The 22,244-nt window shown below is 38.6% G+C and overlaps 2 protein-coding genes across 5 annotated transcripts in view; one reads left to right on the forward strand and one right to left on the reverse strand.

The window, feature by feature from the left end:
* Nucleotides 1–11,536, reverse strand: part of YME1L1 (YME1 like 1 ATPase) — a 40,800-nt gene extending 29,264 nt beyond the window's left edge. Inside the window, exons 1-4 of the mRNA XM_079907654.1 lie at nt 10,685–11,536; nt 6,382–6,513; nt 1,351–1,513; nt 718–816 (exon numbers count right to left, since the gene is read on the reverse strand). Of these exons, the coding sequence (XP_079763780.1) occupies nt 718–816; nt 1,351–1,513; nt 6,382–6,513; nt 10,685–10,717 (427 nt within the window). The 5' untranslated portion in view covers nt 10,718–11,536. The remainder of the gene's footprint in view (nt 1–717; nt 817–1,350; nt 1,514–6,381; nt 6,514–10,684) is intronic.
* Nucleotides 11,537–11,733: 197 nt separating this feature from the next.
* MASTL (microtubule associated serine/threonine kinase like) overlaps nt 11,734–22,244 on the forward strand; it is a 59,459-nt gene continuing 48,948 nt past the window's right edge. For all 4 annotated transcript variants that reach the window (XM_079912685.1, XM_079912684.1, XM_079912682.1 and 1 more), the window contains exons 1-4: nt 11,734–12,026; nt 15,230–15,367; nt 20,436–20,575; nt 21,249–21,337. In XM_079912685.1, coding sequence (XP_079768811.1) covers nt 11,841–12,026; nt 15,230–15,367; nt 20,436–20,575; nt 21,249–21,337 — 553 coding nt within the window. In that variant the 5' untranslated portion in view covers nt 11,734–11,840. The remainder of the gene's footprint in view (nt 12,027–15,229; nt 15,368–20,435; nt 20,576–21,248; nt 21,338–22,244) is intronic.

The following is a 22,244-nucleotide window of genomic DNA, read 5'->3' on the forward strand; positions in this document are numbered from 1 at the left end:
CTAAAAGTTGCAAGCCAAATCTGTTCTGTGACTGGCCCACTTTTCGCAATCTTTCAACTGTTTCACTAAATCAGCTACCCCAGAGCTCACTATTATTGACTTAGAACTTGGGGATTTTTCCTAAGTTCTACTGGAATTAGCATTACACACCTCTTTCATGTCACTCTACTATAAGCTTCATGAGGGTTGATAACATATGTCTTTTTCAGTTACATAATTTTCACTCTCGCCTAACACCTATCAGTAGTGCCTGATATTAAATAAATATGAATGAATACATATTGGATTTTGATATCAATGGGGTTTCGTCTACTTTACAAGTTCCAGAAAGTCATCAAATTTCTGGTCCATTTACAAAACCCCTCTGCTGCTGCCCTGACTTTTTTCTTATTTTTATCTTTCTTTGTCATTGCAATGGGATTTTGAAAATGAGAGAAGTAAACAAATGTGCTTAATTGTTTTGGAGCAGGTATACGTGAGCTCCCTAGAGTTTCCTTTACTGTGGCACTTGTCACTCACATTCAAAATTTAGTTATATTTCCCAGGTTAAAAATTACACAGATATACCCAAACTAGTTGATTCCAAATATTCTCCAAGTTCTACTGTGAGCTACAAATGAATGTTTCTAATCATTAATATCATTAAAAAAGACAAATCTGAATAGATTAAATAAATCTATTATTTTTTTCAAAATAAGTACAACTGTTGCTTCATACCTGGCCAGTACTGAAGATCTGAACAAATTCTTTTAAGAGTTCTTGAATGTTGTCTGTACAAGCAAGAGGAACGTAAAGTACTAAATATATCTAAGCAACCTGGAGGGAAATTGTAAAAAGTAAATTTTCTAACGGTCAAACAAAAAAGTCATGAAATACAACAAATAATTTTACCGAATATTAGAAAAACCAAAATGAGTTTTGCCTTTCATTTGCCCATGTATGACTCTGCTTTTTGCATTTTTATCTAAAAGCATTGCAAATTTAATCACATTTCTTCATCATATTAGTGTCTATCACTTGTCCTTTGCATTATCTTTTTTTATATGATATACAAATATAGCTGCCAATGAAATTAAATTCAAACCAAAAGGTAAAAATATATATGTCTAGCTTAAGTTACTTTTAGCTAAGAGCACGGAGAAACAAAAAATTGCTATTTCCTAGAGACAATTTCAAAACTCTAATCAAAAAAAAAGAAAAAAAAAACCCTCTAATCAACAATGTAATGAAGCACTGGAAACCAGAGGTGTATTAATAAGTGGTATCAAAAAAAAATAAGTGGTATCAATTAAATTATCAATAGTACTGTAATGGCTTACGTTCATTGGGACACAAAATATATTAACTTACCATATTTATTTTCAAAGAAGGACTGTGCAGATACATGAGATGTATGCCAATGGGAAGAAACGTTATTGTCCTTACAAATTCCAGGAAGTAGACTGTCTACCAGTTGATCAATTTGTCCAATTTTTAATTCAGATAATCCAAGGTCCCTTAAGTTAAGTATAGGCTGTAAAAGATTAATTCAACCAAGTAAGCATTATTATTTTTTAATTTTTATTTTTTTACTGACATATAGTTGATTTACAACGTTTCAGGTATACAGCAGTGATTCAGTTATATATACATATACTTATATACGTATAAATATATGTATTCTTTTTCAGATTATTTTCCATTACAAGTTATTACAAGATATTGAATACAGGTCCCTGTGCTATACAGTAGGTCCTTGTTGTTTATATCAAGTAAGCATTATTAGCAAGCTATTTAACTTGAAGAGTACTTATCAATTGAAACAATGTGAATTTTTTTTTTTTTTTTTTTTTTTTTTTTTTTTTGCGGTACGCGGGCCTCTCACTGTTGTGGCCTCCCCCGTTGCGGAGCACAGCCTCTGGACGCGCAGGCTCAGAGGCCATGGCTCACGGGCCCAGCCGCTCTGCGGCACGTGGGATCTTCCTGGACCGGGGCACGAACCCGTGTCCCCTGCATCAGCAGGCGGACTCTCAACCACTGCGCCACCAGGGAAGCCATTAAAAGGTGCTTTTTAAGGTAATAAAAACTGTAGAATATAAACCACATTATCATAATGGAATCAGAAGGACTACAATATTCAAGAGCTACAAAGATATTTTATCTTTTAAAATGGGGAAACCAAAAAGTCTATTTATAATACAAAGGGAAATGCAGATTTTTAACTAAGACAGAAATTTATGCCCCTTACATAATGAGTATCAAGTCCTAGGAACATAAAGAGAAATAAGGTACATATGAATATGATAATTACCATACAATAAGGTAACTGCTATTACAGAGATATTTTTTTAAAAAGTCATAAGAGAACACACAACTAATTTCCTAAGTGATAAGGCTTCACTGAAATAACACTTAATTCACAAATGATGGGGGCAGAAACCTTGGGGAAGAGGGCAAACAAAAAGTCATCAAAGGGCTTGGAATGTTTGAGATGCAGTAAAAAGTTTAGTGACCAAAGAAAGCACTAGAAAGATGGGCTATGGCCATATTGTGAAGAGCCTTGTTTGAATTTAATTCTATAGCTAATATCATTAGTTTTGTTTTATAGGAAGAAAATAGAAGACAAAGATGATAAGCTGGAGAACAGAAGGCTGATGTAACAAGAGAAAAATGGTATGAACCTGAACTGAGCCCTGACTAAGAAGGATGCAAATACCAAGTCACAGACAACAGACATTTGAAGAAACCAGTAAAGTATAGGGATTGTGAGGGAGAAGGATGGATGTGCTGGTTATTGATTTGTTGTCTCTTAGCTCCTCTTCATCCTTTTTTTGGCTCCATGTTCATGGATCTGGGCCCTTTAAATATTTTTCCTTTGTTGGCTAGAACATTAAGCTGTCAGTAGAGGGCACTGGAGAGACATTGTAGGAGGAGTTTCTGCTCCTGGTTCAGGCTATTGTGTTCACTCAGCAGGCTCCTGTGTGCAACATAACACCCATGGGTTTCTCCAGGAGTGGTTCTTGCCACTGGTGCAGCTTCTCCAAAGCCTGGCTCCTACAGTGCACAGTTGCCAGCAGTACCCAGCAGCTTTTCCAGTAACACACATCCCCATGAACAGCTTCTCCTGGTACCCAAGGGGGCAGATTTCCATCAGGTTCAGCTGGCACGGCACCAGTGACTCCTGCGCCATTCAGTGAGCCAAGGCCATTCCCTCTCCAACAACCTCAGAACCTCAGCCCAGGGGTGGAGAACTCTTCCTGGGAAGCTCTCAGTCCTGGGAGGATTAGCTGCTTCTTGAATCCGCAAGTCCTATATATTTGAATTTTCTTTACTTATTACTAGCCAATCCCTAGTTATTCTAATCCCGTTAGACCAGGGTTTTTAAAATATTAAACTAAAAAATTATATATTTTTTATATTAAACATTCACTGTTCAAATGACTATGTGGTCTCTCTCTCTTGGTTGGACCCAGACTGATGAAGAGGGGCTAAAACCACTCTAAGATCAAATACACTGGAATCAGGCTTCCCTGGTGGCGCAGTGGTTGAGAGTCCGCCTGCCGATGCAGGGGACACGGGTTCATGTCCCGGGCCAGGAAGATCTCACATGCCGCGGAGCGGCTGGGCCCGTGAGCCATGGCCGCTGAGCATGCGCATCCGGAGCCTGTGCGCCGCAACAGGAGAGGCCACAACAGTGAGAGGCCTGTGTACCGCAAAAAACAAAAACAAAAACAAAAAAAACACTGGAATCTGGGGAAGCAGCTCAGTTTTAGACATCTTAATTTCGAGGTCCTTGGAGCCTATCCAGAGGGGTATTTTAATAAGCCACCAGATAATTACTTTAAAACTTTAGAGATACTTTAGAGTTGGAGATAGATTTGGGAGTTATCAGCATATAAATATATATAGACATTAAGATATATAATCTGGGAGACTATGCAAAATGAAAATTAGATTACAGATAAATGTACACACACTGTGTAAAAGGCTGGCAATAAAAACGCCCAGCAAAACAGAAAGAGAAAAAAAAAAAAACCATCAATGTAGTATCACTCAATTTATGAAAGTATTTTGAAAGCAGTGGATGTTCAGCAAGGTCAAATGCTAAGGAAAAGATGAAAAAGATGTGGATTTTTAAAAAGGCCTGTACTTACTGCTAAGGAAGTCAACAAAATATACCAAAACAAGTCTATAAAATGGTAAAAGTAGTAGCCAAACTACAATGGGATGTAGTATGAATAAAAGTTTAGCAAGAACAAATGTTAAGTTCAGAGTACTACTTTTTCAAGAAGTCCGAAAGCAACAGGAAAAGAAGTCAGTAGCTTGAAGGAAGTTGAAAGTTTTTTGCTTGCACTGTGAAGTGGGTGTTTGGATGAGCAAGACTTGATGAAAGCAATGTAACCTCAGAGCAAAGGAAGTGCGAGTAGAGATGAGGGAGGATGCTTAAGAAGAATGAAAATGTTTGTGAAGCAATAACAAACAGTCATCAATGATAAACCATAGGAATAATGAAGGTAAATCGAGGATAAGACACCAATTCTGTATCTGAGACCATTAGTTTTAAGCTCAACATTGGCTTCTAGAGTTTAGCTACTTTTCAAGCCCCCAAAATGTACTTCACTACTGACCTAGCCATTTCACTTGATGAAATAGTCAAACATTTAGCACCACGGAGAGTACAAATGGTGTTGTTCAGAGCAGCAAAAAATTGGAAACAATATCCAAAAAGAGAACATCATAAAATGAACACTCTGAAAGTCATTAAAAATACAGAAAATGTATGGAATAAAAAGTTCCTAAGACTATTAAATGATCAAGCAAAATCTAAATCAGCATATACAGTATGATCCAACTATTATAAAATATAAAAGTACAAGTGAGAAAAAGAGAAGCAGGATCATAGGTTAATTTAATTTCTTCTACCTACATAATATTTTCCAAAATTTCTAAAATGAACATAATATTGCTGCATGTAGCAATTTTGATACATGCAGTCTTATCATTAGGAAAGCTCTCGGGCTGTAAATTGGAAGAAGGGTGTCACAACAGAAGACAAGAATGGATTGCCCATAGACAGAGGCAATAGGAATTTGGCAGATAACATAAAAGGAAAACATAGGGGCTTCCCTGGTGGCACAGAGGTTAACAATCCGCCTGCCAGTGCAGGGGACACGGGTTCATACCCTGGTTCGGGAAGATCCCACATGCTGCGGAGCAGCTAAGCCCGTGCGCCACAACTACTGAGCCTGTGCTCCAGAGCCCGCAAGCCACAACTACTGAGCCCACGAGCCACAACTACTGAAGACTGCACGCCTAGAGCCCGTGCTCCATAACAAGAGAAGCCACCTCAATGAGAAGCCTGCGCACCGCAAAGAAGAGTAGTCCCCGCTCGCCACAACTAGAGAAAGCCCACGCACAACAATGAAGATCCAACACAGCCAAAAATAAATAATCAATTAAAAAAGAAAAAAAAAGGAAAGCATAAAGACAAACTTTTCATCTAAGTAAAATTGTATCCCAAGACTCACCTCACAACCACCCCCCATCCCACCCCCACCAAAAGCAGACTTTTTTTTTTTGGCTGTGCCACGTGGCATGTGGGATTGTAGTTCCCCGAACGGGGATCAAACCCGGGCCCCCTGCATTGGAAGCGTGGAGTCTTAACCACTGGGCCACCAGGGAAGTCCTGCAAACTTTTTTTTCAACTCCTCCTCTACTGTCCTTTGCCATAGCCCCTGATATCAGGACTAAGAACATAAACTATTTATGGTTAAAGAGGCTTCTGAGAAACTTAACTATAGATTATAATGTTTACTATGAAAAATGTATTCTGAGCTACAAGAAACTATCTTATTAATGAATCTTGTAAACACAAGGTTCCTACGTTGGGAATTCGCTATATCCTAGGCCACAATGATTTTATAATTCTCTGAATACTCAAAGTACGGTTTCATAGCTTATACATTTCACTTTCAGGTATCTATATTCTAATTGTTCAATTACACTGAAAGCTCCTATAAGGTGGTAGATGATAACTTCTTGCTATTCTATCTTTCCTGAAAATTATGGGAATTATGGAGTTAACTGTAGGTTCCCTGCTACCACTGAAGCAACACAAAAGAATATCTAAATGATATTACACAAGCAGTAACGTAGGAAGTGAATACCAATACACTGCCACATGAAATTTTTTATAAATTAAATGTTAAAAATAAAACAAAGTAGTATTTCTATATGTACAACAAAGCCAGAGTTAGACATCTTTAATCGTAAAAGGGAGATGAAGCTGAAGACAGAAATCACCCTGTTACAAATGCCTAAACATAGAAAGTTATTTCAGGCATGTTTACAATGTACTAAACCAAAAAAACTTTCTCACACACCCAGGGTAAAAACTATTACCTCACTGCTGGGAGTCTCATGCTCAGACACTACATCCCGATGCTGGTTTTGAGAAACTGATGCACTGACAGAAACAGATGTGTTTTTCGGTGAATGGAAGGCATTGATGAGATGACTCAGAGGAACTGTAACCTATAAAAAGATAGAAGCTGAAAATAAGTAGTGCTTTTTAAAATAAAAACAGAAGAAAAAACCTTTTATTGTCAGGATTGGGTATTGTAAAAAGTTAAATATACACCGTATATCAAAACTATACATTAAAAATTATAAATACTCAGATTATTGCTGGTAGGAAGAAAACTGACCTTCAGGATAGTATAGGGGTTATATACAGCAAAAGTATTAAAAATACATACATTTCACCATTCGAGCAATCTAACTTCTAGGGATTTATTCCAAGGAAATAATCTAGTAAGTAATGATCTATGCTTGCATATGCACAGAAGACAGTTTTCATCAAAATATTTAAAAATTTGTGGAAAGCTAGAAATGTCCAATAGGGGAGTGGCTACACAAATGATACCACCACAAAAATGAAATATTTCGCAGACATGAAACAAGTAAGCATATACCCAGAATTTTATACTTTTCAACTTCCCCACTGCACCACCCTATTCTAAGTCACCATCATCCATATGTGGATTTTTACAACTGCATCCTAACTTCTCTCCCTGAATCTGCTCTATTAAAGCCAGTCAGATCTCATCACTCCTCTGCTCAAAACCCTCCAATGGCTATTCTCACAATAAAAGTCAACGTCCTAACAATGATGACACAGAAAGCCCTCCCTGGCTCTTCATCACCTCTCCAAATTGATCCACCACTAAGTTCCCCTTCCTTATCTCCGCTCCCACCACCGCATCCCCCTTTCTGTTCCTGGAAAACACCTGGCAGGCCCTCACCTCAAGGACTTTGCACTGTTGTTTATTCCCCTGTCCAGTTAGTCACATAGTTTGCTCTCCCTTCAGTTCCTAACTCACAAGTCATCTTTTCATTCATCTCCCTGGACAACCTATGTAAGATTTCAGCAACCCTCCCCTAAAAAATATTCCTTATTGCCTTCCTCTGCTCTATTTTTCCTTCTTGACATTTTCATTATCTAACACACTTCATATACTTACTTATTTACCTATATATTGTTTACTAGAAACCCCAGTTTAAGTCACCTCATTAGCGTAAATCCAGGTGTGATCCAAAGAGGGGCTTTAAGAGTAAAGACACGCCCATCACAGGAAATTTCAAGGGTTTTAGGAGCTCTGTGCCAAGAATTGGGAACAAAGACCAAATAGTTTTTATTTATTATACCACATTCTCCCACTGGAGCATAAGTTTCATGTGGCAAGGGTTTTTTTCCTCTATTTTATTATTTTTCTCTGTTTTATTTATAAATTATTTAATATAAACTGTTTTTACGTTATACTTAATATAACTTAACACTTTATATTTTATTTTGCTCTACCTTACTTCCTCTATTTCATTCAATACTGTATCCCAGTGCAATAATGCACACAGTAGATGCTAAATAAATACCTGTTGAGTAAATGATTAAATTAAATGGGCTCTTATTATATGCCACATTTTGAACTATGTACTTTACTTATATTATCTCATTTAATCCTCCTAACAACTATAAACATTAGTTACTATTACATTTCTATCACACTTTCTCAGCAAGAAAGTACTATAGGAAGAAGGATTCTAACACAGATAATCTGACTCCAGATTTCACTTAAAGACTTTTCATCCCATGGTTACTGATACAGAAATAAATTCATAACATTGTTTTTTAAATGAAAAAAAGGAGCCATAAACCTTTATGTAACATTTTTTTAAAAAGTATGCATACACATATTTGTGCAGAGTTGAAAGGATGAAAGAACTTATTCTAAAATGTGATCTATTGGGGTGATGAAATTATAGGTGATCTTCCTTATTTATATTTTTCTTTTCAGGATTTTTGGCAATTAGCGTGTATTATTTTTAGAGTCAGAAAGAAACGATAAGCTCTTTTAAAACTATTACAAGAATCAGGGAATTCCCTGGCGGTACAGCAGTTAGGACTCCACGCTTTCACTGCCGAGGGCCTGGGTTCAATGTCACAAGCTGCACAGCGTGACCAAAAAACAAGAACAAACAAACAAAAAACTGTAGGAATCAAATTATTTTAAGATACATATTTTCTGTCTATACATTTTTTGTTTTTGTTTTTTTGGCCTCCCCGTGCGGCTTCTGGGAATTTAGTTCCCCAAGCAGAGATTGAACCTGAGCCCTCAGCGAGTGTGTGAAGTCCTAACCACTGGACCGCCAGGGAATTCCCTGTCTATAACCTTGAAAAGTTTTATTTTAATTAGTTGTACCTCTTCTCATTCAATAAAGAATTTAAACTGCTAAAAGATGGTTTGATCTCTCCTCAATGAAAAGGTTGAACTTCTGTGTCATATTAATGGTCGTACGTGAGTCCAGTTAGGACTGCCTATAGTACGGAAAATTCCTTCACTACCTCTACCGACATTGCATACCACTAACTCCATTCAGCTAATGACAAATTTTCCTAAAATCGGGTCTTCTTGACATCAATTTCTTGCAGTTCAGTTTCAAAAGGTTTAATGTTGTATTCAGCAAGCCAAGTCAAATTCTTTTTCAAACGATTGGTAGGACTCCTCCAGACACCGGTCATCTTGGTAAATAACACCTACTTGCATCCAGCTGATCAAACCCAGAAACACCTCTTTCCATCATCCCTCATGAAATTCTATTCTTTTTTTCTTTCTTTCTTTTTTGGCCGCACCGCGCGGCTTCTGGGATCTTAGTTTCCCGACCAGGGAGTCCTAACCACTGGACCACCAGGGAATTCCCTCTGTTCTTTTTTCAAAATAAATCTCATCCCCTTCTTTCCATAACCACTGTCACCACTTAGCGGTGCATTATCCCTCTCTGGATTAGTGCAATAACATCCTAAACTGAAAACATTTCCACTCTGTCCTTCAACATTCTCCACACAGCAAGAAGCCAGAGTAATCTATTACTCTGTAATAGATTGTAATGTAAATCTGATCATTTTACTCCTTAACATGCTTAAAAGCATTCAATGGTTTCCAACAAACTTAAAATGAAGCCCAAAGTCCCTTCTTGTAACACCCTGTATGATCTGCATCATGTCTTCTCCCCAACCTCCTTTCCGTCACTGGCCCTTTAATCACCACGCTCTAGCCACACTGGCCTTATTCCTGTTCCTCCAATCAACTAGGCTTGTCACTATCTCAGAACCTCCAGATGTTCTGTCTACCTGTTCATATCTATTCACTCTTCACCTGGCTAACTCCTACTCATTTTTTACTTCATATCATCAAGATTCCACATTTGCTTTGTTCACCTAGCACATCACTGATGCCCAATAAATAACTAACCACTTTATTTTTTATTACCCCACCAGTATTAGCAAAATTCAAAACAAAACAAAAGGGAGTGGAGGTTACACAGAGGAACATAATTATATGCTTTAACCAAGAAACTAAAGAACGTCAAAAATTATTTTTAAAACGGAATGTTTTCAAAAACTGTTTATTTGCAAAACTGTGAAGAACTCTCAAAAAAAAATCTAAATGTCACAATCAAAAAAGATTTTTAAATGAACTAAGAACAAAACATTATCACCGGTGATTACTCCTGAAAGAAGAATTAAAAATAAAAACGCTTGGAATCTTTTTTCTCTGCCCTTTTGCTTCAAAAATGAAAAGATGGGGAGGAGGCTGAATCAAAATTTTAAGTGCAAGCAGTCAATAACTTAAATATATCAATATATATTTATTACTTACTTTTGGTCAAAAAAAGAGGGAAAGCATTCATAGAAGATTATTCAAATTTTTATAGCATGTTGGGTTAAATTCCATTTAAAAGAAAGAGTAGAGAATCGGGGCTGTGAAGACGAAAGTCTTTGAAGAGGCGGAAGGATGGAAAAGAAACATCACTTGCTCCCTTTACATCTACGGCAGACGTTTCCCCTGCCCCCTCCCCACCCCCACCCCAGAAGGTCTAACACTGAACAATGCCTGATGGATTCTGTAGCAAAAATTCCACGCAATCAAATCAATAAGGCATGGTCTCCATCACGCTCCTATTTTGCTTCTGCTTCATCGTCAGCCCTTTACTCTCAGCGTCGCCACGATCCCTTCTCAACCCCAGGACTCCAACTGGATTAAACGCTTCCCTCCGACGATCCCGTAAGAGAAACCACTTCCAAGAAACGCAAACGGCAAACGCGGGCAGGGCGGGGGGAGAAAAATGGACTGGATGCCGTACCCACCTGGGGCTGAACGGTGTTCGACAGGGAAAACATCTTCTCCAGGCCGTCAGCGACCTCACCCGCCTGCCGAAACTGTCCCTCTTGTCCACGGCCCGGCGGGGAGGCGCTGAGCCCTTTTTTTCCCCTTCTTTTCTCTCTCCTCTCGCCCTCACTCTTCCTAGAAACGGAAAATGGCCTCCCCTCCCTACAGCTGCTGCAAAGACAGACAATCTGCCCCGGAAGGCAAGGCGCTAACGCAACAGTACTTCCGGGGCAGGTGAGGCCACCACTCAGGGGCGTGCGTCAACGCTCCGCCTTTTCGGGGACAGCTGACGCCCCCCAAGGTAGTTCACGTTCACGTTGAGTAATGCAGGCGCCGGAACCCCAAAGCTCATTGGCTGTAGTTTTCTTTTTAAAGGGGAAAGACACGGACCCTGTTAAAATCTTTCTCCAGCTTTGTTATCAATACTTACAATATATTCTCCAGTTCTGACTGGGCCTTGAGCTATGATAACCTCTTTTGCTACAATTAAGTGCTCTTTATCTTCCCCACAATAAAAAGCTCTTCCTATTTCAGATAGGCAAATTACATCCTGTTAAAATGTCAAATTACAGGACCAGTCACGCGCATCCTGCTCATCCAGTTTCTCCACATTCTGTGATTTCACTGGCCATTGTTTCACGGACCAGACCGAACTGGTTTACGTTTCTCCCGCGGGTGGGAGGCCGTAAAGGAGTTTAAAAAACAAAACAAAAAAAAGTGGGATGAGGTCCGGGTCCCACCAGCCTCGTTTGGAGGTCGGGAGAAAACTCTTCAAATCCCTCGATTCAGAGTCAAGACCCCGTAATCCCTTTCCCCGTCTGCCAAGAACTATTTGTGCCACTCCCTGTCACTACAAACGAGGTTCGTGAGCCGCGGTCACCCTGGAAGAGTCTGTGGTTGGTTCAAGAATTTCCCAGCTGCCCCGCCTTCACGTTCATTGCCTTCTGCATCGACACAGAGCAGGTGACAGGGGCGGGGCCGCACTGGATTGGGCGTGGCGTGCGCAGCGACGGGGTGACATCACGGCCGAAGAGCGGCGTGGGCGGAGCCTCGCTTTGAAACCAGTTGGCGGGAGTTGCGACTCCGGAAGGGCTCTTGGTCGCTGACAGAGACTTGCATCCGGGCTGGCCTGCTATGGAGACCACCGTCGGCGGCGAGATGGAGGGTGGAGGAGGCACGCCGACAGGGGAGTTCGTGAATAGGATCCCGGTGCCACGACCTCCCTCCATTGAAGAGTTCACCATAGTGAAGCCCATTAGCCGCGGCGCCTTCGGGAAGGTGTATCTGGGGCAGAAAGGCAACAGGTTGTACGCGGTGAAGGTAAGAGTCAAGGAATAAAGAAAGCGAAAGAGGCCGGCCCTTGCGTCCTCCTTCCCGCCCCCTGAACTGGGCAGGCCCCAGGGCCGCTGGAACGACTAGACGGGTGCCTGGCTCGCTGAAACCTCCGGAGCCCTGTGGGATAACTTCTCACTTGGGGTGACAGCGCGGGCAAGTCGGTGCCGCCTCTGCCCCACCCTTCTCTTCGCACCGCGAACGCTTAGGAGACGCCAGAACTTCTGAATCATTTTTACTAATTTGGGCTTTACCAGGATTAGGGTTGAAACTTTAAATTTGAAACAGTTATTTCCATATTATATTTTAGTTCTATCAGTTTGACAGATTCATTTTTTTATTGAGATGTAATTGACATTTACTAGTTTCAGGTGTACAACATAATGATTCAGTATTTGTCTATGGCGAAGTGATCTCCACAATGTCTAGTTAACAACCATCATGACACAGCTACAAATTTTTTTTCTCGTGATGAGAACTTTTAAGATCTCTCCCAGCAGCTTTCAAATATACAATGTAGGATTAACTGTAGTCAGCATGCTGTGATGTAGATTAACTTCTGACCTATATGACAAAAAGATCTCATTAAACCCCACTTTCCTCTTCATTGTATAAATCTAGAATGTGCTTATATTTAAAGACGGAGCTGAAATATGTCCCAAATCACTCCTTTATCCTTGCAGTAGTATATATCATTCCAAAGCATTCAAGAGCTTTCAGTATATTTGAAGCTGTTCTGGCCACTCTTGATTCTTATCCACTCCCATAGTTTCAGATTACTCACATCTCAGCACTGAGTGATGGTGATAAAGGAAAGAATCCAGCAGTCTGGTGCAGTTTCAACTTCCTGTCGGACATTGCTGTGTGACTATCTAGCAGGCACCTCGGAATTGTGCTTGCCTAACTTCGAACAATCCTCTCCACCTAACTGCCTCCTGTGTTCCTTCTCTCCATGTAATAATACCACCATCTCTGTCATTTCAAGCTAGAAACTTCAGGCATTTTAACTTTTCTCTACTTCATCTGTATATTCTCTCTCTCAACTAGGCCTGTCAATTCTGTCTCATATTCATTCGTATTACCCCTTCCATTCCATTCCCAAGTCTGCCCAAGTACAGGACTTCATTTTTTCCATTTCTTTTTTCTTTCTTTCCCTTTCTTTCTTTCTTTCTCTTTCTAAAAGTACAATTCAGTTTTTAGTAAATTAAATATAGAATAACCATGACCACATTCCAATTTTAGAACATTCCCATCACCCTGAAAAGACCTCTCTTGCTCATCTGCAATGTCTCTCTCACTTAACACCCCTAGCCCTAGGTAATCATCAGTCTACTTTCTATCACTATAGGTTTGCCTTTTCTGGACATTGCCTATAAATGGAATCATGAAATATATGGTCTTTTGCATCTGGCTTTTTTCACTTGACATGATGTTTTTAAGGTTCATCAGGCCTTCATTACTATACCTAGTCTATTGGAACAGGCCCCTAACTGGAATCACTATTTTATTCCTTTGGCTGTGCCATGCAAGCTAAAGTCCAAACTCCTTAGAAAAGCAGTCATGCTCCAAGTTCTGGCTCTAAGTGTCCACTGTATCTTCTACATATTCTATGTTCTAGCCACTCCAGACAATTGGCTAGTCCTTGAATGCTGTGTATTGTCTTGCTTCCAAATTTATGTTTATTCTGTTTCCTCCTTAAGTGCCTTCCTTCCACCCTTCTCTGCTCTTCTCCACCTATGTTATTTATGTATTAAGGTTCATCTTAGCCCCCCTTCAAACCTCTCCTGACCTTTCAGACCCACCCTATTGAAATTAATTCTCTCTCGCTTCATATGTTCCCAAGATTTTTTGCGTTTCCTTCTATTATACTAACCAGTCACTATTAGCTGTTGAAATGAAAACACCAATACACTTTTTGATAAGTATTTGTGAATATCCGCTTTCTGTGTAGAGTCTGTGTACAGTGGTAACAAAACGAACATGCCCTCATAGAGCTTGTAATCTAGTGGAATGATAGGTGAGATCATGTTTCAGACTGGCTTTGTCAGTTTCCCTTGTTTTGTTAGGGAAAGGCTCTAAGGCTGGAATTTACAGCGTATTAATGATTTTATTACATGTTCTATTGAATCTTTGGAAGAAATACGCCTTTTTTTGACTTGTGATCTTCCTGAGAATTGATCTCAATGTTACTAACTATTCAGTTTAGTGCTCCAGTTTTTTTTTTTTAATTTATTTATTTTTGGCTGCGTTGGGTCTTCGTTGCTGTGCGCGGGCTTTTCTCTAGTTGCGGCGAGCGGGGGCTACTCTGTTGCGGTGCGCGGGCTTCTCACTGCGGTGGCTTCTCTTTGTTGCGGAGCACGGGCTCTGCATGCATGGGCTTCTGTAGTTGTGGCTCACGGGCTCAGTAGTTGAGGCTTGCAGGCTCTGGCGCACAGGCTCAGTAGTTGTGGTGCACGGGCTTAGTTGCTCCGCGGCGTGTGGGATCTTTCCGGACTGGGAATCGAACCTGTGTCCCCTGCATTGGCAGGCAGATTCTTATCCACTGTGCCACCAGGGAAGCCCTAGTGCTCCAATTTTAATGTAGATTATAGTTTTGCTTCCTTACCAGTTACCTTGAGATTTAAAAAGAGTAGTTAGTTATTTTCTATAACACAGCATCTGAGACTATTAAGTTTCAGTAAACTCTAACCGTTTTTAAGAAATTTTTTTCCCAGGCAAACAAACATACATTCTTTCTCTTTCTGTTTCTATTTCCATCCATCAAAGAACCAGAAACTTAAAAAGTGAATTAGCTACTATTTCTCTATGCCTACATTCCTGATTATCTGGGGACGTATTAGGAACATTACTATATTTTGGCTTAGTTGTAAGAAGAACAGAACAGAATTTTTTTTCTACCAATAGGTAGGGTAGTCAGGGAGCATTTGCTTACATCTTTTTCCTTATCAAAAGGGATGTGATACTTTTGCCACTTGATACCAAGATAAGCAGTTCTTTGTTAAAGAAAGTTTTGTTTTGTTTTCACCATATTAGCTGTTTTTCTAGCAGAGTTTCCCACTGGCAATGTGAGGTCCAAACAACATCTGTGTTTTCTCTCTCTGATTGTTTTCATGATGGCAACTAGGAAACCTGAGAATACTTTGTCATAAAAAATAAAATGGATGTGTCTATTGTCATGTTACGTACTACAGGTTGTCAAAAAAGCAGATATGATCAACAAAAATATGACTCATCAAGTACAAGCTGAGAGGGATGCCCTGGCCCTAAGCAAAAGTCCTTTCATTGTGCATTTGTACTATTCACTGCAGTCAGCAAACAATGTCTACTTGGTGAGTAAATAACTTGACATTTTCTCTTCATTCAGGAATCACTGAACCCAGTGACTTAAGAATTACAGTCTCTGGGTTCAGAGTACCTGGGTTTGAATTCCAGATCTTGCACTTACAAGCTTTATGACCTTGGCCAAGTTACCTTACCTGTTCTGTTAGTTAGGGTTCTCAGGGAAAAAGAACAATAGAGTGTGTGTGTGTGTGTGTTTGTCTGTCTGCCTGTGTCTGTGTGTGTGCGTGTGTGTGTGTGTGTGTGTGTGTGTGTGTGTGTAGGGAGAGAGGGGGATTTATTTTAGGGAATTGCCCTACATGGTTATGGTGCAAGCAAGTCCAAAATCTGCAGGGTAGGCCAGCAAGCTGTAGACTCCAGGAAGAGTTGATGTTGCAGCTCAAGCTCAAAGGCAATGAAGAGGTAGAGTTCCTTCCTCTTTGGAGGAGAAAGAGATGACACCTCAATTTTTTTTCTCTTCAACTGATTGGATAAGGCCCTCCCACATGATGGAGGGTAATCAGCTTTTACTCAAAGTCTAATGGTTTAGATGTTAATCTTATCTAAAAAATACCTTCACAGCAACATTTAGATCAGTGTTTGACCAAATATCTGGGTACCATGGCTTAGCCAAGTTGACACATAAAATGAACTATCACACCTCAGTTTCCCATTTGCAAAATGGACATAATAATAGTACCTACCTCAGAGGTTGTTATGAAATTTCAATAGGTTGATATAAACTATGTAGAACAGTGTGTGGCACAGAGTGCTACAAATATTTGCTAAGTAAAGGATGCATAATAGAAATACTACATAAAGCTTGGGGTATGATAAGGAAAGATTTAGGGAAGTGGTGGATTTGGGGTGTATGGACTTAGAGAGTTGCTTGCTTTTCATTTAACATGGCAGCTTACACTCTGTTAATTCTAATGAGGAATTTGGGTGGGGGTAGGAAGAGGTGAGGATGGTAGGTGTTTTGACTTCAAGTTCTAGAGGTTCTTCTGACTTCAGAGACAGTGTGTGGATTAAATGTTTGGTAACTCCAATAGCTTCTGTTTAGTGTAAACAAACAGAATAATTGACTTTACATCTTTTAAGCCAATAGTTGGCAAACTGGCCCATGGACCAAAGAGCACGGGCTCTAGGCACGCGGGCTCAGTAGTTGTGGCGCACTGGGTTAGTTGCTCTGCGGCATGTGGGATCTTCCTGGACTAGGGATCGAACCCATCTCCCCTGCAATGGCAGGCGGATTCTTAACCACTGTGCCACCAGGGAAGTCCCTACTATAATATTTTTGAATTATTATTCCTGAAATCAGATAGATGGCCATATCTTGTCTACTAACTTCATCACTGGTTTAGATCCTTGATACTCAAAGTGTGTCCACAGACAAGCAGTATCAGCATTGTCTGAGAGCTTATTACAAATGCAGAATCTCAAGCTGCACTCCAAATCTGCTGAATCAGAATGAGATTTCGTTTGTTTGTTTGTTTTTTATTTTTTGGCCGTGCTGTGTGGCATGTGGGATCTTAGTTCCCCGACCAGGGATCGAACCCGCACCCCCTGCAATGGAAGTGTGAGTCTTAACCACTGGACTGCCAGGGAATTCCCCAGACTGTGCATTTTAACAAGATCCCCAGGCATGTTAAAGTTTGAGAAGCACTGGCTTAGACAAAAGATTTCCTAGAAATCAAAGCTACCTTTGAGACAAAAAAGATAAAGTATGACTAAACTTAGCCACAATAACGACAAATAATTGATTACTACTTTCCAGGTACTATGCTAGTACAAGGAACATAAAGATGGAAATGTTTATTACAGAAATGTTCAAACATATACAAAAATTGAAAGATTACTATAATGAACTCCCATATATCATCATCCAAGTCCACCAGTTGGCAACACTTCACCAAATTTGTTTAATCCATTCCAACTCCTCCACCAACCTTTCATGTAATGGTCTTGGCATCCTGTGATTCAATGCCTCGATTCTTTTTTTTTTTAAACATCTTTATTGGAGTATAATTGCTTTACAATGGTGTGTTAGTTTCTGCTTTATAACAAAGTGAATCAGCTATACATATACATATATGTATATATATATATATATATATATATATATATATGCGTCTCCCTCCCACCCTCCCTATCCCACCCCTCTAGGTGGTCACAAAGCACTGAGCTGATCTCCCTGTGCTATGTGGCTGCTTCTCATTAGCTATCTATTTTACATTTGGTAGTATATATGAGTCCATGCCACTCTCTCACTTCGTCCCAGCTTACCTTAATGCCTGGATTCTTTATTAAGGTTTTCAAAATGATAATTTTAAAAAATTCTATTATTCCTTCAGCTTTTATTAGCTGGAATTCATCTATAAAGAACTTTCCCTTATTATCTATTTCATTGCTCTGAAATACAGCTTGTCTAAGGAAGGCAGAATAAATGCTTGATTCTTTCCCTTTCATCACCAGTTTTCAGACGTGCAACCTCTAAATAAGTGTGTTTTTTAAAGTATCTTTATGAATTCATGGAATGTTGTAGTTTTGATGTGTTTTAATCCATTGCAGTCATTTTTTTCTGTGTTTAAATTGTCCCATCTTTAGTGAGTGGGAGTCCCTTCAGTTCATCTCTTTGTCTTTTTATACTATCCTAGTATTCTGATAGCTTTCTTGCTTTCTGGCATGACAAGATAGTTAAGGCTCATTTTGCAAATGTCCTGAACTAGCTCTAGGCAAGGAGGTCTAGCTCCTTTTTGGGAAATAGTGTCTAGAGGCTGTGATCTAGGAGGTAGTGATTAGAAAAGTTCATTGCCACTAGGTTGTCATTCCTTTTAGGCATTCTCAGTGGACAGACTAGGAAACACACATTTTTATAGAAAAATATATCATGAGTTCATGCTGATATTTCCAGGTCAAAGGAAAATTACAGAATTTTTACTTAACATTTTTGAAAAATATATAAAATAGAAAAATATTTTGAAAAATATTTGTATTCTTTCACCCTGAAAATCTGGGTTCCTAACTTTATCTACATATCTATATCTATATATATACACATATAGTATTTTCAACATAGCGGTACCAGTATTGTTTTCCTAACACTAAAACAACTGGATTCAATTTAGGATTTCTCTGCAATTCTTTTTGCCCTTATGATGTATGTACTATCAAGATTCTGTTCTCTGAAGTCACTTGAAATAATTCTGTGTGGTTATGAAACTTGAGACAGTGCAAAGTTCATTTATTCCCCTTTTGTATCAGAGATTTCTACTCGAGAAGGGAATCCATAAAAGTACTAGAAGAAAACTGATGTGATTATTTTAATAGAATGGTGCACATCTTACTAAGTGAAAAATAAAGCCTACTTTGACACAAAATACCATATACATGGTCAGGAAGAAAGGGTAAATACCCCAGTAGAAAAATAGGCAAAGAATACAAGTGATTCAGAGAAGAAATATGAAAGACTAAAAGCAGTGTAAAGATGCTAAATCTCCCTAAAAGTAAATAAACATTTAAACAAGTTCATTTTTTCTTCCTTAGATTGACAAAAAGTATTGATAATCATTGTTGATGAGGGTGTGAGAAAACAAGCATTCTCATGAGCTCAAATACAGTTATCTGTTTGCTTATTTCCCTGCTACTAAATTATAATCATTAAGTGCATCAGTTACATTTTATTCATGCTATATTCCCCATGCTAGCACAGTTTTTGTGCTTAGTAATGTTTTAATGATTCATACTATCAACAAATATTAACTAACCTCTGTGTACCAGGGAAGTGATTGCCTTAAGAGGAAAGAAATGACTTATATTATCAAGTCCTTAGTAGGCAATATTTTATAGCTTGAAACTATAGAAAATTTTGAGAATAATGACTAGTACATGTAGAAGGATTAATAGAGCTTTGCAGCCTCATAGCAGTAATGAATTCAGGCAAGAATCATGTATAGTCATATGATGCTAAAATCATTGCTTGAAAGTTTGTTGGGGAAAGAGGGTATTTACATAATTTCAAAGTATCTTTCCCAGATTGCCTATTAATTACAAAGAGGGAGAAAATACTTCTTCAGTGAAGAAACCTGGAAGCCACCACCTTAACTAAGTCATCAGAGTTAACATTACCAGGAATGGAACACACTAATATTTAGCAGTCTCATCTGGTGGAAGTCACTAAGAAGTACTCAACATCGATTTTGTAGTATTCCTGCCCAAAATTCATAACCTGAATTGAATCATAAGGAAATAATCAGATGTCATGAAAGACCGTCCCATGCCCCATCCAGCACCCTGCCAAAAAAAGGCAAAAAGTTATTCCAGATTAAAGGAGATGAAAGAGATATGACAACTAAATCTCATGCATGGTCCTGGCCTGGGCATGAGAGACGAGGAGAGAGGCCATCAGGAACAATATTGAGGTAATCAGAGAAATTTGAATACAGACTATACAACAGGTAATAGCATTATTTTAGAATTAAATTCCGTGCATTTTATTATGCTGTAGTTACATAAGAATGACCTTGTTGGGAGATACATGATGACCTCTTCAATTTTATTCTTGAGTTAGCCAAAATTTTAAAGTTATAGATTAATACCAGTTACTAATGTCGCCATATTTTTTTAAATTAAACTGCTTAATCTGAACAAAAATACATGCCTGTAAGGTATTTATGTTAATGATGTTAATAATTGTGTTATGTTTATTATGTAACATAATCATGTTAATGATTAGCATAAATATTCATTTTTATATTCATATATGTGGAGAGGAAGAAAGCAAATGTGGCAAAGTGCTAACGATGGGCGAATGTAGATGGAGAGAATATGAGAAGTCATCCTGCTCTTCTCAAACCTTTTCTATATGTCTGATTTTTTGTTCAGACTGAACAGTTTAATTTAAATTTTAAAAAGTATATGGCAGTATGAGTAAACCTGGTATTGATGTGTACTGAGTGACACCAAGAAAATGTGTCTTATAGGACCATGCTAAAAATGCATAACCGTAATGCTCAAGTAAGATATTTTTAAAGTAGTCATATTGGTTTTATTTTGCAATATTTATATTCCTTTTGACAGGTAATGGAGTATCTCATAGGTGGAGATGTCAAGTCTCTCCTACACATATATGGTTATTTTGATGAAGAGATGGCTGTGAAATATATTTCTGAAGTGGCATTGGCTCTAGACTATCTTCATAGACATGGAATCATCCACAGGTAAAGACTGACTTTTCTCCAAACTATTACTTAAAGCACAAGTAATCAAATTATGTATTAAATATTTTAGTCTTAAATATTTGCGTAACCCCACATATCTGGGTTATCTAAAGTTTAGTAGTAACTTGTGTGGATTTAGGAATTATATCAACTCTTCTTTCATCTCCCTGTGTGTTTTGAATATGTTGCTTTGTCTTCGGGTATCCCATTTTGTGGAGAATATTGAATCTTTTTTCCACTCCTTTGGCTGTACGTCATATAAAAGTGCTATATGTTATAATGCCAGCTGATTTACAGTCTTTTGCTCTTTGCAAAGAAAGGTTAAGTGGCTCTTTTCGATTAAGGCTTAATCTCACCCTCCTTGAAAGAGGTAAATACGATTTTGACCTGGCTTGAGGTTTATTTTACCTAATGAAGTTTATTTATTTTAATAGAATATGTAATGAATAATGCCAAAGATAATCTAGCATTAAATAGTTAACTTTCTTGTAGATTCAGATATACAAAATATAGTTTGCTTTTGAGAGTTGTTTTCTGCACTTTCAAAGCCACCAATGAGAGAAAATAAGTCGGGTTTGATTGTTCTGTAACTTTCTGTTTTTTTTCGCCGGTAATTCTAAAATCAACACTAGCTCTTTTTTAGTTATCTGCTATTTGTTTTTTATATGTGCAGGGATTTGAAACCAGACAATATGCTTATTTCTAATGAAGGTCACATTAAACTAACAGATTTTGGCCTTTCCAGAGTTACTTTGAATAGAGGTAAGAAACACAGCAAGTAAGTACCTTTTAAAAAATCCAACACATTTTAGACACTACATTTCATTAACTTATACTGTTTTCTTTGTTAGTTTATAATGAATAAAATTTGATGATTATTTTTTTCTGCAATAGGCTAAAAACGTATACTGGTATTTTCATTCAATTAAAAATGAAAACGGATTAACTAATCTTATATCCTCAAAGGTCCTTGAAGATCTTTGGATCTTCAAAGAGGAACTGACAGTTTCTGTTCTTCCAAATTTTTATCCCTACTGAAACTGGCGCTGACCAATTAGACATCAGTAAAATGACTAAAATAACTACAACATGATAGACAACTAATACCTAAAGAAATTATTCAAATATACATGACCACCACCTTGATAAACAAGGGGCAGAGAAAATAAACACAGAATTCACAAATACATATATATGGGAGTATGTTAATTTCACTACTCATAGCACTAGAAATGCTAATTTAAAAAAGTAATAAATGAATCATTTTACACTATTAAGATAGCCAAAAGCAAAAACGGAGAGCTGAAGATCCAGTGTTAATGAGACTGCAGAAAGCACAGGAAGTTTTCCTAGGGACATTGCAAATAAGCATAGTTCTTTCCAAAGGAAATGGAGCAGTATGATTTAAGAAACAAAGGTTTAATTCTTTTCGACCTAGTGACTTGTGTCTTAGAATTTATTCTAAGGAAATGGTTCAAAAGAATAATATATATGAGGCTTCCCTGGTGGCGCAGTGGTTGAGAGTCCGCCTGCCGATGCAGGGGACACGGGTTGGTGCCCCGGTCCGGGAGGATCCCACGTGCTGCGGAGCGGCTGGGCCCGTGAGCCATGGCCGCTGAGCCTGCGCGTCCGGAGCCTGTGCTCCACAACGGGAGAGGCCACAACGGTG

This window comes from Stenella coeruleoalba (assembly GCF_951394435.1).
Source record: "Stenella coeruleoalba genome assembly, chromosome: 2".
NCBI lineage: Eukaryota > Metazoa > Chordata > Mammalia > Artiodactyla > Delphinidae > Stenella > Stenella coeruleoalba.